Source organism: Urocitellus parryii, chromosome 4, assembly GCF_045843805.1.
Source record: "Urocitellus parryii isolate mUroPar1 chromosome 4, mUroPar1.hap1, whole genome shotgun sequence".
Classification (NCBI taxonomy): Eukaryota; Metazoa; Chordata; class Mammalia; order Rodentia; family Sciuridae; genus Urocitellus; species Urocitellus parryii.
Window position 1 is genome coordinate 175375543 of NC_135534.1, and position 27469 is coordinate 175403011.

The 27469-nt window shown below is 45.1% G+C and overlaps 3 protein-coding genes across 3 annotated transcripts; all 3 read right to left on the reverse strand.

Moving 5' to 3' along the window:
* Positions 1–1404: 1404 nt before the first annotated feature.
* Positions 1405–2450, reverse strand: LOC144254338 (olfactory receptor 13C7-like). The gene has a single exon (XM_077797350.1). The coding sequence runs from the start codon at positions 2374–2376 to the stop codon at positions 1405–1407; it is 972 nt and encodes a 323-aa protein (XP_077653476.1). The 5' UTR covers positions 2377–2450.
* Positions 2451–12437: 9987 nt separating this feature from the next.
* Positions 12438–13424, reverse strand: LOC144254339 (olfactory receptor 13C7-like). Its single transcript, XM_077797351.1, has one exon. The coding sequence runs from the start codon at positions 13422–13424 to the stop codon at positions 12438–12440; it is 987 nt and encodes a 328-aa protein (XP_077653477.1).
* A 10075-nt stretch (positions 13425–23499) lies between these two features.
* Positions 23500–26506, reverse strand: LOC113175922 (olfactory receptor 13C2-like). The gene is made up of 2 exons (XM_026380290.2): positions 26438–26506; positions 23500–24501 (listed from the first exon to the last, which is right to left on the reverse strand). The coding sequence occupies exons 1-2, from the start codon at positions 26504–26506 to the stop codon at positions 23500–23502; spliced, it is 1071 nt and encodes a 356-aa protein (XP_026236075.2).
* Positions 26507–27469: the final 963 nt, after the last annotated feature.

Below are 27469 nucleotides of genomic sequence, written 5' to 3' on the forward strand. Positions count from 1 at the left end.
CTTCCAGTCCTGAGGAAACTCAAATGGTGGTGAAATTGTACAAAAGAAAGGATGAAGTACCAAGGGAAAGGTGCCATAGGATGTAAAGAGGACAGTCTCAAAAGTGCATCAGAGAAGATTGCATGAAAGAGATGGTGTCTGAGCTGGCTTTGAAATCTCATCCCAGTGTGACTGAGAACAGCAGGAGCAAAGACCTGGAGGTGGAGAAAGCACAGAGGATGTAGTAAGGGGCCAACCTGTGTGGAGGGGGAGAGGAAATCAGGCCAAAGAAGCAGATGTAGCCAGATTCTGGGGAACTTGAAGACTAAGCAAAAGAATTTGAACTTAATGCTGTGGTGATGGGGAACCACGAAAGATTGATCACAAGAGTGATAAATCAATTGGGATTTCACATTAAATGGCAAAACCACTATGAGAGATGTAAGAAATTTCATTCAGAGACTAGATGGACACAGTCATGGGAGCAGCTGGAGAAACCAATGAAAACTGGTACCTCTGCATTAGGTATTGGGCATAAAGCTGCTCCAGGCCTCCTGGCTGGCAGTCAAAAGGAAAATTGAGTGTGAAAGGGGGAGAGGAAGGGCAACGGAGAACCCAGGATGACCAGTATCTGGCTCTCAGTGCCTTCAGATTCATTGACATAGGTGACTTGAGGGAGTAGCTGGCACCTTTTGCCATGGAGCTGAACCTGGCCCAGACTGAGGACAGCTGAAGGAGGAAACATGGCCAGAACTAGGAGAGCCAGTGCACTGGTAACACAATGTCCCCCAAGGCCTGGTGCTGTTCACTTTTGCCTTCCACACTATGTGCATTTCTCTTATGGGCAAACACAGCCAATCCATAAGGGAAGGAAATCCCAAGAAGCACATTTCCAGTCTAGTTTGGATGACCCAGTGGAGAGCTATGAGTGAGCTAAGCTGGGCTTTCTTGAGATGATTGATCAGGCAGCAGCCTATGAAGGAAACACCATGAAGGAAAAGGAAACCAAATCTCTACGAGCACTTGGATAGGATCTGCAGCATAGCGTATGGTCATTGGGTACTCACAAACCTCTCAGTCCTCTTGTCCTATCACACACATTCTCCATGTGAATCTCCTGTCCTTGATGTTAGATGTGGCCATGAGCCTGGTGTTGATCAAAGGAGTGTGAGTGGAAGTAGCATGTGTCACTTCTGAGTGGGAACTAAGGTCAGTTCAGGCTTTGTTACCTTCTCTTCTCCTTTCGTTGTGATGCCTAGCCATGTTACAGATGGTAGCTGCTTTGTCATTATGGGTACCAGAAAGGAGAAGATAAGGATTCAGAGCAGAACCCCAACTAAGTCCTTATGGACCTGGGGCATAAACAAGAAATTGATTGGTTTTAAGCCACTGAACTATGAGGCCATTACCACAAGATAGGTTAGTTTATCCTGACAGAGGGCAACGGTAAAAGTTGGCTAATTTCCTGGTGCGCAGAACTCCCCCAAGCAGAGAAGTGACAGCTGCTTTCACCTCTGCATTTCTTAGGCTGTAGATGATGGGGTTCAGTGAGGGTGTCATGGCGGCATAAAACAGTGTGATAATCTTATCCACATTGGGATTCTTTGCCTTAGGCTTGAGGTACATAAAGTAGATGGTCCCACAAAAAATCACCCCCACTGTGAGGTGTGCAGAGCAGGTGGAGAAGGCTTTGCGCCGGCCTGAAGCAGAGGGAACCCAAAAGATGGCAGCCAGGATGAAAATGTAGGAGAGACAGATGAGCAAGAGAGGGGCCACTGTCAGGATAGTTGCAGCCACCATCGATACCAGGGCATTAAGGGAGATGTCCCCACAGGCGAGTTTCAGCACTGCTAAGATCTCACAGAAGAAGTGGTTGATGACATTGTGGCCACAGAAGGGGAGGCACCAGATCAGGATGGACTGTAGCAGTGAGTTGACAAAGCCTGTCCCCCAGCTCAGCGCTGCCATCTGCATGCACATCTGTCCAGTCATGAGCTCTGTGTACCTGAGTGGGTGGCAGATAGCCACATAACGGTCATAGGCCATCGCAGCCAGGAGCAGGCACTCTGTAGCACCCAAAGCCAGGGTCAAGAATATCTGCAGGGCACAGGCTGGGAAGGAGATGGCACTTCTGATTTGTAGGAAGTTGATGAGCATGAGAGGTATGAAGGAGGAGGTGCCACAGATGTCTATGAGGGAGAGGTTGCTGAGAAAGAAGTACATGGGGTTGTGCAGGTGGGGGTCCAGCATGATCAGCACCATGAGGAGGGAGTTCCCCAGCAGATTCATGCAGTAGATGCCCAGGCAAAGCACAAACAGGACCACCTCTAGGTCATGGTGCCCATGGAGCCCCAGCAGGACATAGTCCATCACGGCTGTCTGGTTTGTCTCCTCCATCTCATCCTCTTTGCTCTTTCATTTGGACCACACAGCTTTTAGAAAGAAGCTCTTGATGGTGTGGGGACCAAGGGTGCTGCTGGATATGTGACTTGCAGTGTGTCAGCCTCCCTCTCTGGAACCGAGTTATATCATCTGTACAAGGAGAGAGAGGCCTTCAGGCCTGCATCTGGCCCTCCCAGCTCTGCTGTTCTATGGACTTTGAGGGGAATGTGCAACATCCTGGCTCTCTATACTCTTGTCTGTTCTATCCAGGGGATTTCAGAGGAGACAGTAGAATACAAATATATGTGACATGTTTTCTTTTTTTAAAAAAAGAGTTCCTACCATTCAAATTATGACTTCCTATGCCTAATAATGCCCACTGTATTTCAGATTCTTTCATTCAGTGATTCATTCATACCCTGTGGTAGGTATTGTTTCAGGTGCTGGGCTATACCAGTAAGAAAAATAAGAAAACAAAAAGATTCCACACTGTCTCTGTTGTACCCTCACTTCCTTGGCTGAAGTGACATTCTGGGAAGCAGGTGTATGATGGCTGATCTTACCCAGTGTCCCTCTGGGCCTTGGGGATGGAACACTTTGGTGTGTAATTCTGAATTATGGTCATTTCTCCTTAAGGAATCAGAAACCATTCATTGCTTTTTCAAAGGAACACACATGAACATTTGTACCCCAATAGAGGTAGATATAGAGGTACAATAGAATTGCTGGTCACAGGATTTAGCTCTAGTCAGGAGAACCAAGAGACTCACTAGTGGGCTTTCTAGTTGCTTTTTGGGATAAGTGAGATTGGCAGGGATGCCAGGCAAGTAGGCGCACCTGGAGCTCATCTGGCCTTGGCGTGGCCGGTTGTTGACTAGCTTTAGAAAGGCAGGAAGAAGGCTGAGGTTTGTTCCCAGCAGCCTCCATTGCTGTGCCAAGCTGGTCTCAAGGCCTTCTTGGAATAGGACGGTGTTAAAATTCACAGGAGGGAGCTCTCATGTCCCCAAAGCCCAATAGTGTTGTCAGCACAAGAGAGCTGTTTTAGGGGTCAGGTGGCTACTACAAGCTGGTGCCTATGCCTGGTGCTGAGAGTACGCCAACACAGTCTTGTCTTCTGCCTTCCTGGAGCTTACACTCATGTACTCATTCTCTAGATCTCAGCAACCATCCATTCCTTCCCTGGCTTTAGACCTCTGACATTGTCCATGAGTCTGGGGTGTAAAGATCACTGTCAAACCTGAAATCTGGTAAGAAGTACTGGGAGGGCGATGTCTTTGTTCCATGTGTGCATACAACATAACCTATGTTCATTTCAAATTCTGACACATGGTTTCAGACAGGAGATAGTGGAAACCACTGGGTGTGCTTCTCTCTCCTCATCCTGGCCTCTGTTCAAAGATCCAGAAGGAGAGGTGCAGGCATTTGAGGCTTCTGGCACCAGGCTCTAGGCCTGCTCTTCTGTCTCACTTTCACACCACACCTCATGAACACCTGTTCCAACCTGGTCAGACTAGTGCTATTGCTGGGCCAAAGGCTGCTGGACTGCCCTTTGTTGTCCACTTATTCTTCCAGGCTGAGTCCATACTGTGTGTTTGTGTGGTACCCCCTCTTGATGGCACAGGGAAGAACTGACCATCCCATCAGTTGATGGTTGTCCAGTTTTAGCACAGATTAATTTCATTGTGCCTTGAATTCTGGCAAGATTGCTGATTCCCTCTGTCTGACTAGATTGTTGAATATTGAACAATTGGAGAGAAAGTGCTATGTTTGGTTTATCACTGTCACCCTCCAAATGCCCTGTACCCAGGAGTATCAGTGGTTGCCATTCTAATGCAAGTGACCATTTATTGAGCTCTAATGCTGCCATTATTCAAAAAATTTGATCCCAGTGTCTCACCTTGAGATCAACCCCCTTCTCTATCCTCATACCCCAAAAGGTAAATACAAACATTTGGAAGAAATGCTTTGGGGTCCAGTTTTACCTGGAGGGACAGTCTTTGTTTCTGGAGCACCAGATCAGGAGCAAGGTGGGTTTCCTAGCAACTTAAGGGTCAGGTCATAGCACATTCCTGTCTAGTAGAAACAGCCATAAAGAGGGAGTTTGTGTATAGAAAATGTTATGCTTTTTAGATGAGCAACAGCTTTGATTTTTACATGGGCAAAGGATGGGACTTGTGGGAGAGAACCATTAAGGATGGTCTTGGTTTTGCCGCAGTAATGCAAAGATGTATAATTTTTTAAAAAAATAATTCTGTGGTTGTAGATTGACAGCATGCCTTTATTTTTTCATTTTTATGCAGTGCTAAGGATCTAACCCAGTGCCTCACACATTCTAGGCAAGTGCTCCTCCACTGAGCTACAGCCCCAGCCCCGAGAGATGCATAATGTTTGTGAATTAACATGAAGAGGTTTCTTGCCTTCTCATGCTGCATGTGCACTGTGGGTTTCAGGGGCCTGTCCACTCAGTCCCTGGTGGATGGAGGCTCTACAATGTAGGCTTGACAGTTATGTGGCCAGGGATTGACACCAGGAGTACCTTCCACCAACAGTGAAACGCTCTGACACAGAAGTGACACACTTCACATGTGCCCACAATACACTAACCCTGACTATTTGTAACATATGTCCAGAATGAAGGAAGCTGTCACTATTACTGAGCAGCTGTTCTCTGGGTGATTTTTTTTTTCCAGCACATTCCAAATGCTATTCTAGCATCTCTCTGCCAATGTCACACACTCTGTCATGTCCCTGTATCAGATTCTCAGAGCAATAAAACACTGAGTGGCTCTGAAAGTAATGGTCTAGTTTCACTTCACAATTTTATAACCTCTTTGTATTGGGTGATGCATGGAAGGAGCCCTGGAGTGGGAGTGTGGGGCCCAAGTTAGATTCTTGGTCTTTGTTCTAGCTTCTGACTTAATCGAGCTCCTCTTCCTTAGAAATGAGTAGGTCAATTATGTGACCTATGGACTCTATAGTCTTGCAAACATTTTTTTCTGAATCTTTCTAGAATCCTTCAACTCTGTGGTCAAAGAGACTAAGGTTCCTTTGTAAGGTGATATCACATGATTCTCATTGGCTGGTAAACCTAACTTTACCCATTTAATGCTTATTTTAGGCTTCACAGATATCCTAAAATAGAGGAAGGGGCATTACAAACAGGAAGCTTCAGGTTCAGCTTTCGAAATACCTGGATCTGGGGTTCCTGGATCACCAAGTCATGTTGTATGGCAGAGGAGTTGGCATGGGCTTGAATTCAAACTGACTGGGTGTCCAGACCTTGTCATTTGCTAACAGGTTCTCCACCCATGTTCCTTACCTGTAACAGGAGGTAGTGGTATTTCCTTGTTGGGCGAGTATCAGCTGGGGATCCGTGAGCTTAAGTAGAGCTCTTACTGCAGAGTCTGGCTTGAGGTCAATGTGGAGCCAGTGGTGGATGATATTATTATTATTATTATTATTATTATTATTATTATTATTATTATTATTATTCTTGTGTCTCCTTTTCCAAGCAAATATTCTGACTTTGAGATATTTCAAAAAGCTTTTTGTCCTACTCACTGGCTTGTGACAGAATTGTGTACAGAGAGCTGGACCCAGGTGAACTGCTCTGAGGTTCGAGAGAGCCATGGAAGAAGTGCTGAATTCATTACCAGCAGGTTCACTAGGCTGGGGTGGGCCAGGCTGAGGGGCCCCAAGGACTAGAGACCTAGTCCCCTGACAAACAGACAGCCTGCTTATCTCTTGCTCCCAGGGACCTGGTAGTCCCTGCCCAATTTAAAGTTCAAACTCTCCAACTATAACAAAATTTCAGGTTAGGCAACTCAGGGGCCTGGGCTTTAGAAACTCAGGTCCATTTTGCTATCTCTGGAGTGACTTGCTGGATTGAGTGGGCACAGGAGAGACACTAGGAGAGCACAGGCATGGGCAATCTCCCTTTATTCCTTTGTTCCTTCATTCGTTTGTTCTTCTTTCTGGACTAGGACTTGAATCCAGGGATGATTAATCAGAGTGACCTTCCCAGTCCATTCCATTTCTTAAAATTTTGAGACAGGATCTCCTTAAGTTGCTGAGGCTGTCCTCCTGCTTCAGAAATCTCTGGGATTGGAGTCATGTACGACTGCACCTGCATGTTCTTGTATTCTCACAGGAAATTTTGGAAGGCAGAAGGGATCTCTCTTTGTCTCTGGACAAAGTGTGGGTAAGTCTAGATCTCAGGGTCTTGAGATACTTGGTCCTGAGGCATCATGGGACATGGCAATGTAATATTAAATCCCAGCTCAAAGGAGTTCATTTGGACAGAAATTTCTAGCTTTTTGTTGTTGTTGATTTGAGATTGTAATCTCACTATGTTATGCAGACTGATCTGGAATTCCTGAGATCAAAAGATCTTCCTGCTTTAACCTTCTAAGTAGCTGGGGTTCCTGTGTGCCACCACACTTAAGCAAGATTTGTGTTGGAATCCCCTGAACTCTTATTGTGGAATTTCCATGATTCCTTTCCTGAGTTTTCCCACTCCTTCTTACCCAGAAATGTTCATATCATACACCAGCATCTTAGATATTATAATTTTTCCATAATTTTGATTGGTGAATTAGCATCTTGGATATCAGGAAATAACAAAAGTGAATATACTAATGTGATTTCCCCCAAGTAGGCTTTCTGCCCCACCCAGATTCTGCATCTAGGGATCTTGTCATCTCATCTGTTCTTGGCATCTTGTGACATAGAGTGCCTGCCCATGAGTACTGCAGGAATCTTAGAGGGATTCAGACTGTCCTCATGTCTTGGCAACAAGGATACCACAGAAACCACTGGTGCCTCCCTGGTGTCCAGCATTACTAGATCAGACATATGTCCACATTACAAAAACCTACTTGTCATCTGGGAGAAAGTAGAGGACCAATGTGCTGAAACTGAGGGTCCTACCACCTGACTCCCCAGGCTGGTCCCTGGTTGAGGAAGCATGGGCTACCACCATGCTGCACAGGAGACCTTGACCCTTTAAACTGCATGTGAAGATTGTAGCCCAGTTTTTCTTGGTTGGTCCCTTTTCAGGCCTGCACTGGTAGTGGCTCACTCTATTTTTATTTTAGACACTGTCTCCCTTTCTCATTGCCAGATGCCCTCCATACTGTTGCTCACCAGATCCTGTAGCAACAGCTGTTCCACCAGCCCACTCTTGGCTACATGCAGGTGGAATGTGATTCACAACTAGTACGAGTGCCTCAGTGTGTCAGGAGCGTGGAGTATGTGGGGAGAGCATATTCAGTCCCCTGGACTTGGCACAAGCATCCTGGGCATTGGCTCCAGAGTGTTCTAGGCTGGCTGACACTTCCTTTTCTGGATACAATGGCATATTGACTTGAAAACAAAAGACCTTTTCTCTAGTTGGAGTGCTGGAAGAGACTCCAGTGCCTAGCACCACAAAGAGAGCTCCTACTTTCTCAAATCAGGCAAGAAGCAATAGAGTAAGCAAGAACTTCTGGCTTTAGGTGTTGACTGGAGTCCTTCTCTGACTCCTGTTCTTTTGTTACATAGGCCAAAATGAGAGGTCCTAGTCATCCAGTTTCCAGGGAAGGTTCTCTATAGTCTCTCCTTTCCCATTCTTTCAGGAGTTTAGACTTGTTTTATTCTGCAGCTGTGTTTATTTGAGGAAGCATTGGTCCTGTTGCATTGACAGTACCAGGGCAGAAGCTGACATTCAGGGTCCCTGTCTTAAAATCTAGGACCCTGGACTTCTGGGACTGGTAAATAGGTTTTTATCCAGGGCCAAGGAACGACAGCAGGTTTATAATTCAGTACTTACAAACATAAAACATGTTGAAAAACTCCTAAACAGTCCACAAGTTTGCAGTTGATTTTGTGTATAGCCAAAGGGTTTGAATAATGATAACAGCAAAATGATGTCTACTGAACATGTGCTGTGTCAGAAATTTCTAATTTAGTCTTCATATTAACACTGTATTTGGGTTCTCTAAAGGAATAGGATCCATAGAATATATATTATATATATGAAATGTAATATATGAATATATAAAGAGAGTGTGTGTATATACATACACATTTATGCATATATATGTATATATATGCATATATATATATATGTATGAATTTAAAGGTGGATTTATTAGTTTGGCTCACATCATCAAGGCTGTATTGTTCCACAATGACTGTCTGTAAGCTGGAGAGCCAGAGAAACCAAGAAGGATCTGAATCCCTCTGGCCAAGAAGCTGGAGTCTCAGGGTAAGCGGGACCAACAATGTATTCATGGCTCTATGCTGAACACTTGGAAGCCTCCTGAAGGGTCACTGGAGGTGATTCCAGGATGAAAGGCTGAAGAGCCAGTCTGATGTCCATGGGTGATGGGCAAAGCAAGACACACCTGCTCTAATAGAAGAGAGCCTGCAGGTACTGCATGGCTTCCTCTTCTGCTTTTGTTCCATCTGGGGCCCTAGTCTGTAGGACCATGCTGCTCACTTTCAGCTTGCTGTCCCCCATGCCAGTTGTCTCTGGAAACACCCTCACTGACTCTGTTGGAAATATGCTTTATTAGTTAACTAATCATCTCTCCATCTAATCAAGAGGACACTCAAGATTTACTATCACAAATCCTGTAATAAAATGTATAAAGTTATATTCTTATAATTTTTTTGTAGATTAAAGAAAGTTATATAGTTTGCCTAAGGGAAGAAATGAATGGTAGAGCTTAGATTCTTACTTAGCCTGACTCCATGTCCCTCAAACTATTATATTCCCACAGTAGTGAGTGTTGATCAATTTCTATTATGACTGTAGTTTTTCAGAAGTGTTGGAGTATGGAAACACATCACCTTAAGTTGGAGGTTCTCCCCAAATTCTTGCATAGTTTTCCCCCCTTTTTGTGGTGCTAGAAACCTTGGGCTTCCTGCATGGTAAGCAAGTGCTCTCTCCACGACTGCGACACATTCCCAGCTCTCTCCAAAATTCTTAAAAGAGCCAATCAAGAGATCAAACATATAACCACACCAAATATAAAAATCCATCAGGAAGGGGATACCCAACCATGCCGTCATGCAATGCTTATAATGTCCGATACTTCACAATGCTACTCCAGTCCTTAAAATCACATCTGAGAAGGCCTAGTTAGAGCCCACATTCTGGGCTGTGCACACTTTTTTGCTGATTGCTGATATACTGGAAGCAAGCCCACCTTCTTATTACCTGTTCTGTTCCTCAAAGCATCAAGAATAATTCTCAGTGACCCTTAACAAATCCCAGAAGTGTTTCCAAAGAAAATGGAATGAGGAAACAAAAAATAAGAGAGTGACATTAAGTTCCATTTTATCCTTAGTGTGACTATATCAAGGTTTGCATGGTTTAAATAGATTTGCATTTTAATTTTGACATTCTCTGGTGCCTGGATACCTAATTTTGGGTCCTCAGATGACCTATGTAGTTACATTATAAAACTGTAAATTTCCTCAGGGGGAAAGGAAAAAACAATTCCAAAGAAGGTGAACGATTTGGATTAGAATTATATTAACATAATCCAGCTTGGAATGAAAATTTCTTTTGTTAAATTCCCCAAATTTTCTGTTTCATTTCTGTCAATTCTCTTCATTGTTGTTGACAAGAGAAATACCAGTCTAAAAATTAACCCACACAATCCAGTAAAACAATTTCCTTGAATGGCAATTTTAATGAACTCTACCCCTGTGGATTTTCTATGACCTTCAACAATCACTTTGACTTTTTAATATACTTAGAGGATGATCCAATATAGAATATTAATGAGAAGACTCTCACAATTCTCTCTACTCCAGATATTACTGGCATGGGTACAGGGATCCCCAGAAATTTCTGGGCCCAGGTTCTTGAAGTTCAAACAAAGAATTGATCAAGACCTATGAATTTGACAAGCAAAGCAAAGGTTTATTGGAAGTAAAAGCATACACTCTGGGAGAACAAAGTGGGCTGAGCTACGAAGTAGCTCAAGGTTCTAACTCAACAGTGGAGTTCACTTTTATTGGGCTATTATAATTTTACCTAACCCTTTTTCCCTGGGTGGATTGGGGTTGATTGGAACCTTGACAGTTTACTTTAGTGTAATTTTTTCTTTATTGGCCATGTGTAAATTTATTTTTCCTTGGGAAATGCACACAGGGGGGGAACAAACCACAATATTAATAATGTTAACAAGCAACAGGTGAATTTTAGGTCAGTCCCTCAGATTATTGCACATACACAACCAAAATCTGGAACTTTCACATTAGGGGCTTGAATTCCCCATTGTGGCCATCTAGCTTCCTCCATTAGTTTCAATATGACCCAGTTTTCCTTCAAAGAAAAGTGATTCAGACAGTGTACTAGGTGGGCTAAAAGCTTGGGGGGTGTTAACTACATTTCTGTCTTTGCTATCTATCCCTTCTTATGCTCTAAATCCTACTTAACATTGAGAATGTTAAGTAGACGATCAGATGATTTCCCCAAATCTCCACACTCCAGAAACAATATCTAGATGTTCCCACAGTCTTTGTTCAGCATAGAGTGTTTCATAGGAGAAAGTCAGTTCTCAGTGATTCCCCTGGGTGTGTCTTCAATATTTGCTGATTCGGCTCGCGTCCCTTCCCCCATGCTCTGTATCCTGCCTTATCAAAGATAGAAGGATTTAATACAAGTCCCTTTTCCAGAAACTTTTGGTCATTTCCTTCCTTCTATACACTTGAAAATATGGTTTAGGAGCAAGTGCCTCATTAAACCTGAAAGGTGAAATGTTTGAAAAAAACACCCCAAATCCTAAATGAATTCTGGGTAACTTAGTGGACTGTAGTACGTGTGTCTGGTTTTTGAAGCAGAGAATAAGTGATGTCTTCTGTACTGTTTTAGGATAGTGCCATTCCTGAAGATGGTGCCATCACTTGGGGGTTGGGGATGATTTCTGATTTGGACATGTTGAGTGTGAGGTGCCTGTGGGATCCCTGGTGGGAAGAGTACTACTATAAGACAGAGCCAGGCCTAACAGCCAAGCAGATCAGCAGCCCTTGGCTGTCTCCTGACTTGTCTCACAGGAGACAGCCCAAGGTTCAGAGCAGCCCTGCCTGCATCGAGGACAAGACTGTGGCCAGCAGTGCTGTGGTTCCCTTCACCTATCTGTACACAGCGACGCCAGGACCCCTGTCCACCTGCCACTGCTTGGAGATACTCAGCACCACTGGGCTCAGTGCTCAAAGCTTCTGGGTAACAAGTCAGTTCAGGAAATCTGCTGTAGAGAAAGCCCTCCCAGAGCTACAGCAGTAGGTGAGACCTGGTGGCATGCTGCCCCCAAGGAGCTCTGATGAGGAGGAAATGTCACAAGTCAGGATGAGACAGGAAAAGTGAAAGGTGCTGTAGGATATAAAGGGGACAATCTCAAAGTGCATCAGAGAAGAATGCATGAAAGAGATGGTGTCTGAGCTGGCTTTGAAAACTCATCCCAGTGTGACTGAGAACAGCAGGAGCAAAGACCTGGAGGTGGGGGCAGTGCAGAGGATGTAGTGATGGGCCAGGCAGTGTGGAGGGGGATGTGGAAGTCAGGCCAAAGAAGCAGATGCTGCCAGACTCAGGGGGCCTGGAAGACTCAGCAAGGATTTGGACTTAATGCTGTGGTGATGGGGAGCCATGAAGGGTCTCGGTCAAAAGAGTGATGGATCAATTGGGGCTAGACTTCAATGGCAGAACCACTATGAGGAATGTGAGGAATTTCTTTTAGAGACTAGAGGGACAGAGCCTTGGGAGCAGCTGGAGACAACAATGAAAGCTGGTACCTCTGTGTCTTGTGGTGGGCCTGAAGGTGCTCCACGACCCTGGAATGACAGTCTTGAAGAAGGTGGGTGTGAAGGGAGCGAAAGGACACCTTCTCTTCTCGTTTTGTAATGGTGCCCAGCCATGTTACAGATGGTAAGTGCTTTGTTGCCATGGGTCCTGTGGTGGGGGTGAGGGGTAGATAAAAGGAAGCAGAGCAGAACCCCAGCCAAGCCCTATGGACCTGGGGCATAAGTGAGAAATCTGTTAGTTTTAAGCCACTTAATTAATGATTCCATTACCACAAGATAGGCTAGCTCATGTTGACTGACAGAGTCAGAGGGCAACAGTAAACGTGGGAGAATTTTCTAGTGAGCAGACCTCCCCCAAGCAGAGCTGTGACAGATGCTTTCACCTCTGCATTTCTTAGGCTGTAGATGATGGGGTTCAGTGAGGGTGTCACAGCGGCATAAAACAGTGTGATAATCTTATCCACATTGGGATTCTTTGCCTTAGGCTTGAGGTACATGAAGGAGATGGTCCCATAGAAAATCACCACCACTGTGAGGTGTGCAGAGCAGGTGGAGAAGGCTTTGCGCCGGCCTGAAGCAGAGGGAACCCAAAAGATGGCAGCCAGGATGAAAATGTAGGAGAGACAGATGAGCAAGAGAGGGGTCACTGTCAGGATGGTTGTAGCCACCATCAATACCAGGGCATTAAGGGAGATGTCCCCACAGGCGAGTTTCAGCACTGCTAAGATCTCACAGAAGAAGTGGTTGATGACATTGTGGCCACAGAAGGGGAGTCGCCAGATCAGGATGGACTGTAGCAGTGAGTTGACAAAGCCTGTCCCCCAGCTCAGCGCTGCCATCTGCATGCACATCTGTCCAGTCATGAGCTCTGTGTACCTGAGTGGGTGGCAGATAGCCACATAACGGTCATAGGCCATCGCAGCCAGGAGCAAGCATTCTGTAGCACCCAAAGCCAGAGTCAAGTACATCTGCAGGGCACAGGCTGGGAAGGAGATGGTACTTCTGGTTTGTAAGAAGTTGGTGAGCATGAGAGGTATGAAGGAAGAGGTGCCACAGATGTCTATGAGGGAGAGGTTGCTGAGAAAGAAGTACATGGGGTTGTGCAGGTGGGGGTCCAGCATGATCAGCACCATGAGGAGGGAGTTCCCCAGCAGATTCATGCAGTAGATGCCCAGGCAAAGCACAAACAGGACCACCTCTAGGTCATGGTGCCCATGGAGCCCTAGCAGGACATAGTCCATCACGGCTGTCTGGTTTGTCTCCTCCATCTCATCCTCTTTGCTCTTTCATCTGGACCACACAGCTTTTAGAAAGAAGCTCTTGCTGGTGTGGGGACCAAGGGTGCTGGATGTGTGACCTGCAGTGTGTCAGCCTCCCTCTCTGGAACCGAGTTTTATCATCTGTACAAGGAGAGAGAGGCCTTCAGGCCTGCATCTGGCCCTCCCAGCTCTGCTGTTCTATGGACTTTGAGGGGAATTGCAATATCCTGGCTCTCTAGACTCTTGGCTGTTCTTCCCAGGGGATTTCAGAGGAGACAGTAGAATACAAATATATGTGACATGTTTTCTTTTTTTAAAAAAAGAGTTCCTACCATTCAAAGGAACCATTTTTTCTCAGTTATGACTTCCTATGCCTAATAATGCCCACTGTATTTCAGATTCTTTCATTCAGTGAATCATTCATACCCTGTGGTAGGTATTGTTTCAGGTGCTGGGCTATACCAGTAAGAAAAATAAGAAAACAAAAAGATTCCACACTGTCTCTGTTGTACCCTCACTTCCTTGACTGAGGTGACATTCTGGGAAGCAGGTGTATGATGGCTGATCTTACCCTGTGTCCCTCTGGGCCCTGGGGATGGAACACTTTGGTGTGTAATTCTGAATTATGGTCATTTCTCCTTAAGGAATCAGAAACCATTCATTGCTTTTTCAAAGGAACACACATGAACATTTGTACCCCAATAGAGGTAGATATAGAGGTACAATAGAATTGCTGGTCACAGGATTTAGCCCTGGTCAAGAGAGCCAAGTGACTCACTAGTGGGCTTTCTAGTTGCTTTTTGGGATAAGTGAGATTGGCAGGGATGCCAGGCAAGTAGGCACACTTGGAGCTCATCTGGCCTTGGCGTGGCCGGTTGTTGACTAGCTTTAGAAAGGCAGGAAGAAGGCTGAGGTTTGTTCCCAGCAGCCTCCATTGTTGTGCCAAGCTGGTCTCAAGGCTCCTTGGAATAGGACAGTGTTAAAATTCACAGGAGGTAGCTCTCATGTCCCCAAAGCCCAATAGTGCCATCAGCACAGGAAAGCTGTTTTAGGGGTCAGGTGGCTACTACAAGCTGGTGCCTGTGCCTGGTGCTGAGAGTACGCCAGACACAGTCTTGTCTTCTGGCTTCCTGCAGCTAACACTCATGTACTCATTCTCTGGATCTCAGCAACCATCCATTCCTTCCCTGGCTTTAGACCTCTGACATTGTTCATGAGTCTGGGGTGTAAAGATCACTGTCAAACCTGAAATCTGGTAAGAAGTACTGGGAGGGCGATGTCTTTGCTCCATGTGTGCATACAACATAACCTATGTTCATTTCAAATTCTGACACATGTTTTCAGACAGGGGATAGTGGAAACCACTGGGTGTGCTTCTCTCTCCTCAACCTGGCCTCTGTTCAAAGACCCAGAGGGAGAGATGCAGGCATTTGAGGCTTCTGGCACCAGGCTCTAGGCCTGCTCTCCTGTCTCACTTCCACACCACACCTCATGAACACCTGTTCCAACCTGGTCAGACTAGTGCTATTGCTGGGACAAAGGCTGCTGGACTGTCATTTGTTGTCCACTTATTCTTCCTGGCTGAGTTCACACTGCGCATTTTGTGTGGTACCCCCTCTGATGGCACAGGGAAGAACTGACCATCCCATCAGTTGATGGTTGTCCAGTTTTAGCACAGATTAATTTCATTGTGCCTTGAATTCTGGCAAGATTGCTGATTCCCTCTGTCTGACTAGATTGTTGAATATTGAGAAATTGGAGAGAAAATGCTGTGTTGGGTTTATCACTGTCACCCTCCAAATGCCCTGTACCCAGGAGTATCAGTGGTTGCCATTCTAATGCAAGTGAGCATTTATTGAGCTCTAATGCTGCCATTCTGCCTAAAATCTTGATCCCAGCATCTCACCTTGAGATCACCCTCTCCCTTTTCATTCTACCCCCAAAGGAAAAATGCAAACATTTGGAAGAATTTCTCAGGGTGCCAGTTCCACCTGGAGGGACAGTCTTTGTTTCTGGAGCACCAGATCAGGATCATGGTGGGTTTCCTAGCAACTTAAGGGTCAGGTCATAGCACATTCCTGTCTAGTAGAAACAGCCATAAAGAAGGAGTTTGTGTATAGAAAATGTGATACTTTTCAGATGAGCAACAGCCTTGACTATTACATGGGCAAAGGATGTGACTTTGGGGAGAACCATTAAGGATTGGCTTGGTTTTGCCGCAGTCATGCAAAGATGTATAATTATTTTAAAAATTATTTTTGTAGTTGTAATTGACAGCATGCCTTTATTTTTTCATTTTTATGCAGTGCTAAGGATCTAACCCAGTGCCTCACACATTCTAGGCAAGTGCTCTGCCACTGAGCTACAGCCCCAGCCCCCAGAGATGCATAATGTTTGTGAATTAACATGAAGAGGTTTCTTGCCTTCTTATGCTGCATGTCCACTGTGTGTTTCAGGGGCTTGTCCACTCAGTCCCTGGTGGATGGAGGCTCTACAATGTAGGCTTGACAGTTATGTGGCCAGGGATTGACCCCTGGAATACCTTCCACCAACAGTGAAATGCTCTGACACAGAAGTGATACACTACACATGTGCCCACAAAGCACTAACCCTGACTATTTGTAACATATGTCCAGAATAAAGGAAGCCATCGCTATTACTGAGCAGCCCCTCTCTCTTTGGGTGATATTTTTTTCCCCAGCACATTCCAAATGCTATTCTCGCATCTCTCTGCCAATGTCACACACTCTGTCATGTCCCTGTATCAGATTTTCAGAGCAATAAAACACTGAGTGGCTCTGAAAGTAATGGTCTAGTTTCACTTCACAATTTTATAATTTCTTTGTTTTGGGTGATGCATGGAAGGATCCCTGGAGTGGGAAGGTGGAGACTAGCTTAGATTCAGGTTAGATTGATCAAGGTTGGATTAGACCAGGTTAAATTAATCGAGCTCCTCTTCCTGAGAAATGAGCTGGTCAATTATGTGACCTGTGGACTCTGTGGTCTTGCTAACATTTTTTTTCTGAATCTTTCTAAAATCCTTCAACTCTGCGGTCAAAGAGACTAGGGTTCCTTGGTAAGTTGATATCACATGATTCTCATTGGCCGGTAAACCTAACTTTACCCACTTAATGCTTATTTTAGGCTTCCCAGATTTCTTAAAAGAGAGAAAGGGGCATCCCAGGCAGGAAGCTTCAGGTCTAGTTTTTGAAATGCCTGGATCTGGGGTTCCCGGATCACCATGTCATGTTGTATGGCAGAGGAGTTGGCATGGGCTTGAATTTAAACTGACTGGGTGTCCAGACGCTGTCACTTGCTAACAGGTTCTCCACCCAGGTTCCTTACCTGTAACAGGAAGCAGTGGTATTTCCTTGTTCAGAGAATATCAGCTCAGGATCAGTCAGCTGAAGTAGAGCTCTTCAAGTGGTACCCCCTTTCTCCATAGAAAAACCCTCTTCACCATGGCTCATTTTAGGATTGTCAGGAAAAGAGTCTCTGAAAGATTCCAATGTAGATAAACTTTCTATTTTGGTGTTGCCCTGTTTACTTGGCCACTGGAGGAGAAGATATCAGCACTCCAGGTGCTGGACATCCCCTTACTAGTTTTTCACAAACATATCCAGTATAGTACTTTGTAGAATTGTACAAACAAGGCATCTGGACTTGAGCTGGGCTTCACAGAGATGTCTACATTTTTAAGATAAATTACAATTGGGCTCTGTGGTAACAACTGGCAGGGGGAGGAAACAAAGAGGAGAAGCTCTCCCCTTCTCAGGTGTTGTCCTTGAAGAGTTAACTTGCCCAGAACAGTGAAAGAAAAAGCTGCTTTTATGTGAACTTTTGCAGATTGTGAACTTCTGAGCCCATCCCCTTACATGCTGGGTATAAACTCCTGAAACTCCCTAAACTCGGGGTTCAGGGGATTAATTGATTATAGCAAAAGCTGTACCCTCTGAACCTGGCTGCAGCCAAATAAAACTGTTTCCTGCTATCTTCGGTGTCTTGCCTCATTTGTCCCTACAACACTCTTATTGCAGAGCCTGGCCTGGGGTCAATATGCAGCAAGTGGTGGATGATATTATTATTATTCTTGTGTCTCCTTCTCCAAGCAAATATTCTGACTTTGAGATATTTCAAAAAGCTTTTGTGAGTCTCACACACGAGATGACAGCTCCTTTTGTCCTGCTCACTGGCTTGTGACAGAATTGTGTAAAGAGAGCTGGAGCCAGGTGAACTGCTCTGAGGTTTGAGAGAGCCATGGAAGAAGTGCTGAATTCATTACCAGCAGGTTCACTAGGCTGGGGTGAGCCAGGCTGAGGGGCCCCAAGGACTAGAGACCTAGTCCCCTGACACACACACAGCCTGCTTGTCTCTTGCTCCCAGGGACTTGGTAGTCCCTGCCCAATTTAAAGTTCAAACTCTCCAACTATACAAAGTTTCAGGTTAGGTAACTAAGGAGCCAGGGCTTCAGAAACTCAGGTCCATTTTTCTATCTCTGGAGTGACTTGCTGGATTGAGTGGGCACAGGTGAGACACTAGGAGAGCACAGGCATGGGCAATCTCCCTTTATTCCTTTGTTCCTTCATTTGTTTGTTCTTCTTTCTGGACTAGGACTTGAACCCAGGGATGATTAATCAGAGTGACCTTCCCAGTCCATTCCATTTCTTAAAATTTTGAGACAGGATCTCCTTAAGTTGCTGAGGCTGTCCTCCTGCTTCAGAAGTCTCTGGGATTGGAGTCATGTACGACTGCACCTGCATGTTCTTGTATTCTCACAGGAAATTTTGGAAGGCAGAAGGGATCTCTCTTTGTCTCTGGACAAAGTGTGGGTAAGTCTAGATCTCAGGGTCTTGAGATACTTGGTTCTGAGGCATCATGGTACATGGCAATAAAATCCCAGCTCAAAGGAGTTCATTTGGACAGAAATTTCTAGCTTTTTGTTGTTGTTGTTATTTGAGATTGGAGTCTCACTATGTTATGCAGACTGATCTGGAATTCCTGAGATCAAAAGATCTTCCTGATTTAACCTTCTGAGTAGCTGGGGTCACTGTATGCCACCATACCCAGCAAGATTTGTGTTAGAATCCCCTGCACTCTCATTATATAATTTCCATGATTCCTTTCCTGAGTTTCCTACTCCTCTTATACAGAAATGTTCACAGGCATGCATTAGATATTATAATATTTTTCCGTAATTTTGATTGGTGAATCAGCATCTTGGATATCAGGGAAAGTAGAAAAGTAAACCTATTAATGTGATTTCCCCCCACCCCCAAGTACGCTTTCTGCCCCACCAAGATTCTACATCTAGGGATCTTGTCATCTCATCTGTTCTTGGCATCTTGTGACATAGAGTGCCTGGGTCTCAGATACTTGGTCCTGAGTATGAGTACCTCAGGAATCTTAGAGGGATTCAGACTGTCCTCATGTCTTGGCAACAAGGATACCACAGAAACCACTGGTGCCTCCCTTGTGCCCAGCATTACTAGATCAGACATATGGCCACATTACAAAAACCTTCTTGTTATCTTGGAGAAAGTAAAGGACCAATGTTCTGAAACTGAGAGTCCTACCCCCTGACCCCCCATGCTGTTCCCTGGTTTAGGAAGCGTGGGCTACAACCATGCTGCACAGGCAGACCTTGACCCTTTAAACTGCATGTGAAGAATGTAGCCCAGTTTTTCTTGGTTGGGTCCCTTTTCAGGCCTGCTCTGATAGTGGCTCCTCTATTTTTATATTAGACACTGTCTCCCTTTCTCATTGCCAGATGCCCTCCATACTGTTGCTCACAAATCCTGTAGCAACAGCTGTTCCACCGGCGAACTCTTGGCTACATGCAGGTGGATTGTGATTCACAACTAGTATGAGTGCCTCAGTGTGTCAGGAGCGTGGAGTGTGTGGGGAGAGCATATTCAGTCCCCTGGACTTGGCACAAGCATCCTGGGCATTGGCTCCAGAGTGTTCTAGGCTGGCTGACACTTCCTTTTCTGGATACAATGGCATATTGACTTGAAAACAAAAGACCTTCTCCCTAGTAGGAGTGCTAAGGGAGCCTCCAGTGCCTGGTACCACAAAGAGAGCTCCTACTTTCTCAAATCAGGCAAGAAGCAAGAGAGTAAGCAAGAACTTCTGGCTTTAGGTGTTGGCTGGAGTCCTTCTCTGACACCTATTCTTTTATTACATGGGCCAAAATGAGAGGTCCTAATCATCCAGTTTCCAGGGAAGTTTCCCTATCATTCTTTCAGGAGTTTAGACTTGTTTTATTCTGCAGCTGTGTTTATTTGAGGAGGCATTGGTCATGTTGCAGTTGACAGTACCAAGACAGTAGCTGACAGTCTGGTCCCTGTTAAAATCTAGGACATTGGACTCCTGGGACAGGTAACCAGGTTCCTATCCAGGGCCAAGGAAGAGATAGCAGGTTTATAATTCAGTGCTTACAAAACATAAAACTTGTTGAAATACTCCTAAACAGTCCACAAGTTTGCAGTTGATTTTGTGTATAGCCAAAGAGTTTGAATAATGATAACAGCAAAATGATGTCTACTGAACATGTGCTGTGTCAGACACTGCTAATTTAGTCCTCACATTAACACTGTATTTGGGTTCTCTAAAGGAATAGAATCCATAGAACATATATTATATATCATGTATATAATATATATTATATATTACATGTAATATATTTATATGTAAAGTACGTGTATGTGTACATATAAATTCATATATACATATATGCATATATGAATTTAAAGATGGATTTATTAGTTTGTCTCACATCATCAAGGCTGTATTGTCCCATAATGGCTGTCTGAAAGCTGGAGAGCCAGAGAAACTAAGAAGGATCTGAATTCCTCTGGCTAAGAAGCTGGAATCTCAGGGTAAGTGGGACCAATGATGCAGTCATGGCTCTATGCTGAACACTTGGAAGCCTCCTGAAGGGTCACTGGAGGTGATTCCAGGATAAAAGGCTGAAGAAGCCAGTCTGATGTCCATGGGTGATGGGCAAAGCAAGACACACCTGCTCTAATAGAAGAGAGCCTGCAGGTACTGCGTGGCTTCCTCTTCTGCTTTTGTTCCATCTGGGGCCCTAGTCTGTAGGACCATGCTGCTCACTTTCAGCTTGCTGTCCCCCATGCCAGTTGTCTCTGGAAACACAATTACTGATTCTGTCAGAAATATACTTTAGTAGTTAACTAATCATCTCTCATCTAAGCAAGAGGACACTCAGATTTACTATCACAAATCCTGTAATAAAATGTAGGCAGTTTTATTCTTATCATTTTTTTTGTAGATTAAGGAAAGTTATGTAGTTTGCCTAAGGGAAAATGTGAATGGTAGAGCTTAGATTCTCACTCAGCCTGACTCCAGGTCCCTCAAACTAGGTTGTTCCCCTCACACCCACAGCAGTGAATAGGTGTTGATATATTTCCATTATGACTGCAGTGTTTCATAAGTGTTGGAGTATGGAAACATATCATCTTAAGTTAGAGGTTCTTCCCAAATTCTTGCATCGTTTTCCCCCCTCTGTTTTTGTGCTGGAGATGTAATCTTGTGCTTCTTGTATGCTACGCAAGTGCTCTACCACTGAGACACATTCCCAGATCTCCCCAAATTCTTAAAAGATAAGAGCCAATCAGGAGATCAAAAATATAACCAAACCAAATATAAAAATCCCAGCATGGCACTTGTGCAAACTCCAAAGGCCCAGTTAGAACCCACATTCTGGGCTGTGCAGTCTTGCTGATTGCTGACATCCTGGCTGAAAACTCTCCTTTTCATTACTCTTTCTGTTGTCATCCCATCACATGTAAATCTCAGTGACCCTTAGCAAATCCCAAAAGTGTTCCTAAGAGTAAATGGATTGGGAAACCAAAGATAAGAGAGTGACAGTAGTTCCACTAAATCCTCAGTGCAGATATTCCAAAGTTTGCATTTTGAGTTTGGACATTCTCTGATGCCTGGCTTGTTCATTTTGGAGCCTTAAATAAACTCTGTAGTTATATTATTAAAATATCAAATTCTGTAGAGAAAACAATTCCAAAGCTGGGAAAGTGATCAATTAGATTAGAATTTTATTAATAGAATCCAATTTGTAGTGGAAATTTCTTTTGTTAAATCCCCCGAATTTTCTGTGTTATTTCTAACACTTCTCTTTCTTAATATTATTTTTCAGTTGTTGATGGACCTTTACTTTATTCATTGACTCATATGTGGTGCTGAGAATCAAACCCAGTGCCTCACACATGCTAAGCAAGTGCTCTACCATCGAGCCACAACTCAGCCTTCTTTTTCTTGTTGGCAAAACGAATACCAACCTAAAAAATATTTCACATGTTTCAGGGGAACAGTTGCCTCATAGAGCAATTTAAATGAACTATACCAGTGTGGATTTTTACTACCTTAAAAAAATCACTGACTTTTTAGAATTTTTTTTGGAGAACATTATCAGTCATAGACTATCAGTCAGATGATTTCCCCAAATCTCCACACTCCAGAAACAATATCTAGATTTTCCCACAGTCTTTGTTCAGCATAGAATATTTCATAGGAGAAAGTCAGTTCTCAGTGATTCCCCTGGGTGTGTCTTCAATATTTGCTGATTCAGCTTTGCCTCCCCACCCCCATGCTCTGTATCCTGCCTTATCAAAGATAGAAGGATTTAATAAAGTCCCTTTTCCAGAAACTTTTGGTTATTTCCTTCCTTCTACATACTTGAAAATATGGTTTTGAAGCAAGTGCCTCATTGAGCCTGAAAGGTGAAATGATGTTTGAAAAAACACCCCAAATCCTAAATGAATTCTGGATAACTTAGTGGACTGTAGTACTTGTGTCTGGTCTTTGAAGCAGAGAATAAGTGATGTCTTCTGTACTGTTTTAGGATGGTGCCATTCCTGAAGATGATGCCATCACTTGGGGGTTGGGGATGATTTCTGATTTGGACATGTTGAGTGTGAAGTGCCTGAGTTCCCTGGTGGGAAGAATACCACCATAAGACAGAGCCGGGCCTAACAGCCAAGCAGGTCAGCAGCCCTTGGCTGTCTCCTGACTTGTCTCACAGGAGTCAGCCCAAGGTTCAGAGCAGCCCTGCCCGCATTGAGGACAAGACTGTGGCCAGCAGTGCTGCTGTTCCCTTCACCTATCTGTACATAGCCACGCCAGGACCCCTGTCCACCTGCCACTGCTTGGAGATACTCAGCACCACTGGGCTCAGTGCTCAAAGCTTCTGGGTAACAAGTCAGTTCAGGAAATCTGCTGTAGAGAAAGCCCTCCCAGAGCTACAGCAGTAGGTGAGACCTGGTGGCATGCTGCCCCCAAGGAGCTCTGATGAGGAGGAAATGTCACAAGTCAGGATGAGACAGGAAAAGTGAAAGGTGCTGTAGGATATAAAGGGGACAATCTCAAAGTGCATCAGAGAAGAATGCATGAAAGAGATGGTGTCTGAGCTGGCTTTGAAAACTCACCCCAGTGTGACTGAGAACAGCAGGAGCAAAGACCTGGAGGTGGGGGCAGTGCAGAGGATGTAGTGATGGGCCAGGCAGTGTGGAGGGGGATGTGGAAGTCAGGCCAAAGAAGCAGATGCTGCCAGACTCAGGGGGCCTGGAAGACTCAGCAAGGATTTGGACTTAATGCTGTGGTGATGGGGAGCCATGAAGGGTCTCGGTCAAAAGAGTGATGGATCAATTGGGGCTAGACTTCAATGGCAGAACCACTATGAGGAATGTGAGGAATTTCTTTTAGAGACTAGAGGGACAGAGCCTTGGGAGCAGCTGGAGACAACAATGAAAGCTGGTACCTCTGTGTCTTGTGGTGGGCCTGAAGGTGCTCCACGACCCTGGAGTGATAGTCTGGAAGAAGGTGGGTGTGAAGGTAGCGAAAGAACACCTTCTCTTCTTGTTTTGTAATGGTGCCCAGCCATGTTACAGATGGTAAGTGCTTTGTTGCCATGGGTCCTGTAGTGGAGGTGAAGGGTAGATAAAAGGAAGCAGAGCAGAACCCCAGCCAAGCCCTTATGGACCTGGGGCATAAGTGAGAAATCTGTTGGTTTTAAGCCACTTAATTAATGATTCCATTACCACAAGATAGGCTAGCTCATGTTGACTGACAGAGTCAGAGGGCAACAGTAAACGTGGGAGAATTTTCTAGTGAGCAGACCTCCCCCAAGCAGAGCTGTGACAGATGCTTTCACCTCTGCATTTCTTAGGCTGTAGATGATGGGGTTCAGTGAGGGTGTCACAGCGGCATAAAACAGTGTGATAATCTTATCCACATTGGGATTCTTTGCCTTAGGCTTGAGGTACATGAAGGAGATGGTCCCATAGAAAATCACCACCACTGTGAGGTGTGCAGAGCAGGTGGAGAAGGCTTTGCGCTGGCCTGAAGTAGAGGGAACCCAAAAGATGGCAGCCAGGATGAAAATGTAGGAGAGGCAGATGAGCAGGAGAGGGGTCACTGTCAGGATGGTTGTAGCCACCATCAATACCAGGGCATTAAGGGAGATGTCCCCACAGGCGAGTTTCAGCACTGCTAAGATCTCACAGAAGAAGTGGTTGATGACATTGTGGCCACAGAAGGGGAGGCACCAGATCAGGATGGACTGTAGCAGTGAATTGACAAAGCCTGTCCCCCAGCTCAGTGCTCCCATCTGTATGCACATATGTGGAGTCATGAGCTCTGTGTACCTGAGTGGGTGGCAGATAGCCACATAACGGTCATAGGCCATCGCAGCCAGGAGCAGGCACTCTGTAGTGCCCAAAGCCAGGGTCAAAAACATCTGTAGGGCACAGGCTGGGAAGGAGATGGTACTTCTGGTCTGTAGGAAGTTGGTGAGCATGAGAGATATGAAGGAGGAGGTGCCACAGATGTCTATGAGGGAGAGGTTGCTGAGAAAGAAGTACATGGGGTTGTGCAGGTGGGGGTCCAGCATGATCAGCACCATGAGGAGGGAGTTCCCCAGCAGATTCATGCAGTAGATGCCCAGGCAAAGCACCAACAGGACCACCTTTAGGTCATGGTGCCCATGGAGCCCCAGCAGGACATAGTCCATCACGGCTGTCTGGTTTGTTTCCTCTATATCATCCTCTTTGCTCTTTCATCTGGACCACAGAGCTTTTGGAAAGAAGCTCTTGCTGGTGTGGGGACCAAGGGTGGTAGATGTGTGACTTGCAGTGTGTCAGCCTCCCTCTATGGAACCAAGTTTTATCATCTGTACAAGGAGAGAGTGGCTGGCCTTCAGGCCTGCAGCTGGTCCTCCCAGCTTGAAGTTCTTCCCACCTTTTCTAGGGGGCGATGTGGTGCATCTCAGCCTCCTGGACTACTCACTGGCTGTTCTTGTCTGAAGCTCTCAGAGGAGAATCTTTGACATATTTTGTGGTTTTTAATCCAAAGTATTCTAACCTTTTAAAGTAAGCATTTTTTTTTCGTTATGACTTCTTATGTCTGAATTATGTCCTCAGCATTACGGATTTCTTTATTTGCTGATTCATTCAGTCTGTGCTAGGTATTGTTTCAGGTACTGAGTCTACATCAGTAAGAAAAATAAGATCAATAAATTCTATCTCATCCCTCTTGCTGGCTGTCTTCTTTGACTGAGGTGAGATTATCTCTGAGAAGCAGGTGTGTGATAGATGATCATGCAGGTGTCCCTCTGGGCCCTGAGGATGGTACATTTTGCCTTCATATGATGTGTAAATCCGATAATGGTCCTGTCTCCTTAAGGAATCATAAACCATTTATTGTGTGTTTTTTTTTTTTAAAGACACACATAAACATATATACCCCAGTGGAGCTGCTGGTCACAGGATTTAACCTTGGTCATGAGATACAAGTGACTCACTTGTGTGTCTCTGTTGGGACAAGCCCAAAATGGCTGTTTTTGGGCCCTCTTGCAGAGATTTCCAGGGCTGGAACTGGCAATTTTATGTTTAGTCGATGCTAGAAACATTCTGATTCTGCTTGTATACTCAAAGTCATAAACCTTAATTTGTGTCCATGTGCCCCCTTAGGTAGCCTCTTGGCAGTGTGCTTTCTTTATCTGTCCTTCATATAAAAGGCCTATAGAAAAGACTTGGGGGTTCAGGGGGCAAAATGAGGGCTGAAACTGAAGATGGAGGCAGGAGGCTTTGCATCTTGTAAATTGTTCCACCTGCCGAGCCCAGAACTTTGTTTCCTGGATCAGAGCCCCTGCACCACAGCATCCATATTACTTTTTAGGATAAGTGAGACTGGCAGAGCTGTCAGTCAAGCAGGGGACACCAGGAGCTAATCTGGCCTTGGTGTGGCCAGTTGTTGTGTGGCAATTGTGGGCAGGGACTGCTTGCTGCTAGGCAGCCTTCACTGCTATGCCAAGCTTGGGAAAGGACAGCGTCAATATTCACAAGCCTATATGTCCCCAAAGCATAATAGTGTCGGTAGGACAGAAAAACTTTCTTATGCGTCAGGTGGCCCCTGGTGTGAAGGAAAAATAGGAGGTGAGGTTGAACTTTGATTGTTCAGTAGATATAACGCATCCCCGCCCCCCACTCTTGGTTTGTCAGACAAACTAGGAGAGAGATAGAGCCTGTCTTTCATTTTGGGCTGGAATATTTTCTCATTGCTCCTGCTTAATCATATCTGCCGTTTGTATGGGCCCCATGCTCCACTGAACCATGTCTTTCCCAACTCTGTATTACTTTGCCCAAGATTGAGGCATGTCCTCCCTTCTTGCCAGTGGGGGCCTCCCTGCTCATTTTTCAGAGACCAGCTCTGGATCTCCTCTTTCTTCTTTCCTCTGTTCCTTGCAGAGTTACCTGCTGCCTTCTTGTTGTCTCATAGCCATCCTTTTATATTACTATGTGACAGGTGATTTGCCTGCCTTCCCTAGCACACCTTGAGGGCAGAACAATATGGCCTTCCTTCCTGCACTACCCATACCTGGTACTGCCAAGAGCAGGCACTCAATAGGTTTGAATTCCTGTTTAAGAAATCCCCCAGATGGTCTCCTTGTTTCAGCATGTAGTAGCTGTATGATATTAACCAAGACTCACTGCCTCTGAAACTGCTTTCCCTTTGAAAATCGGAGATCTGTGCAGCACAGAGGAGACACACATGGACATGATTGTAAGCCACCCAGGGTGGTACAGCCACATATTACTGGGGCTCCAGATGGAAGATTGAAACTTCAACCACAGGCACCTGCTTGGTCTGTACTTGTCACCTCTCAAGACAAGGGCTCCGTGGAGGGCTGATGCAGGTTTTCCTTTCTTTAACCTGAATTAAGGTGCTTGTTAAGGGACAGTTTCTGTAATCTGCAATTTACATGGCAGTTGCTCAATCTGGGTCAGTAATTCCCCTTAAATTATCCATATGAACATTTGAAAGCAGAGATCCTTGGGCTTAGATTGGCACAAAGATAAAGAAATGCCCAGTGTGCTGTGTCCTTCATTTCCTACTTGACGATTAGTCACTGGGCAAGTACTACGAGGGGGTGCCTGTACCAGGTACTGAGAATACAGCAGAAATAGTCATGTCTTCTACCCTCCTGGAGTTTATATTCATTTATTCACTCTCTGGGTCCCAGCAACCTTGGACACATCTCTTTCCTCCTTTGTTTTAGACCTCCAGTATTGTCCATGAGTCTGGGGTATAAAGACAATTGTCAAATCTGAAATCTGGAAAGAAGCCCTGGGAGGGCTCTGTCTCAGCTCTGTGTGCACTTACAACAGACCTATGTTCATTTCAAATTCTGACTTTTTTTTTTCAGGCAGAGGAAGGTGGTAATTCCCTGAGTTTGCATCTCTCTCCTCACTCTGGTCTCTTACCAAAGACCCAAGAGGGAGAGGTGCAGGTATTTGAGGCTTCTGGCAAGATTGTGGCCTGCTCTCTTGCCTCACTTCCACACCACCCCTCACACACACCTGCTTGGCCAGACTACTGCCATGGTCTACTTATTCTTATAGGCTGAGTTAACCCTGCACTTTCTGCATGTAGCTCACTTTGATGGCTATGAAGGACTGTCCACCCAAACTACAGGATGGTTGCCCTGCATTAACACAGATTAATTTCATTGTGCCTTGAAT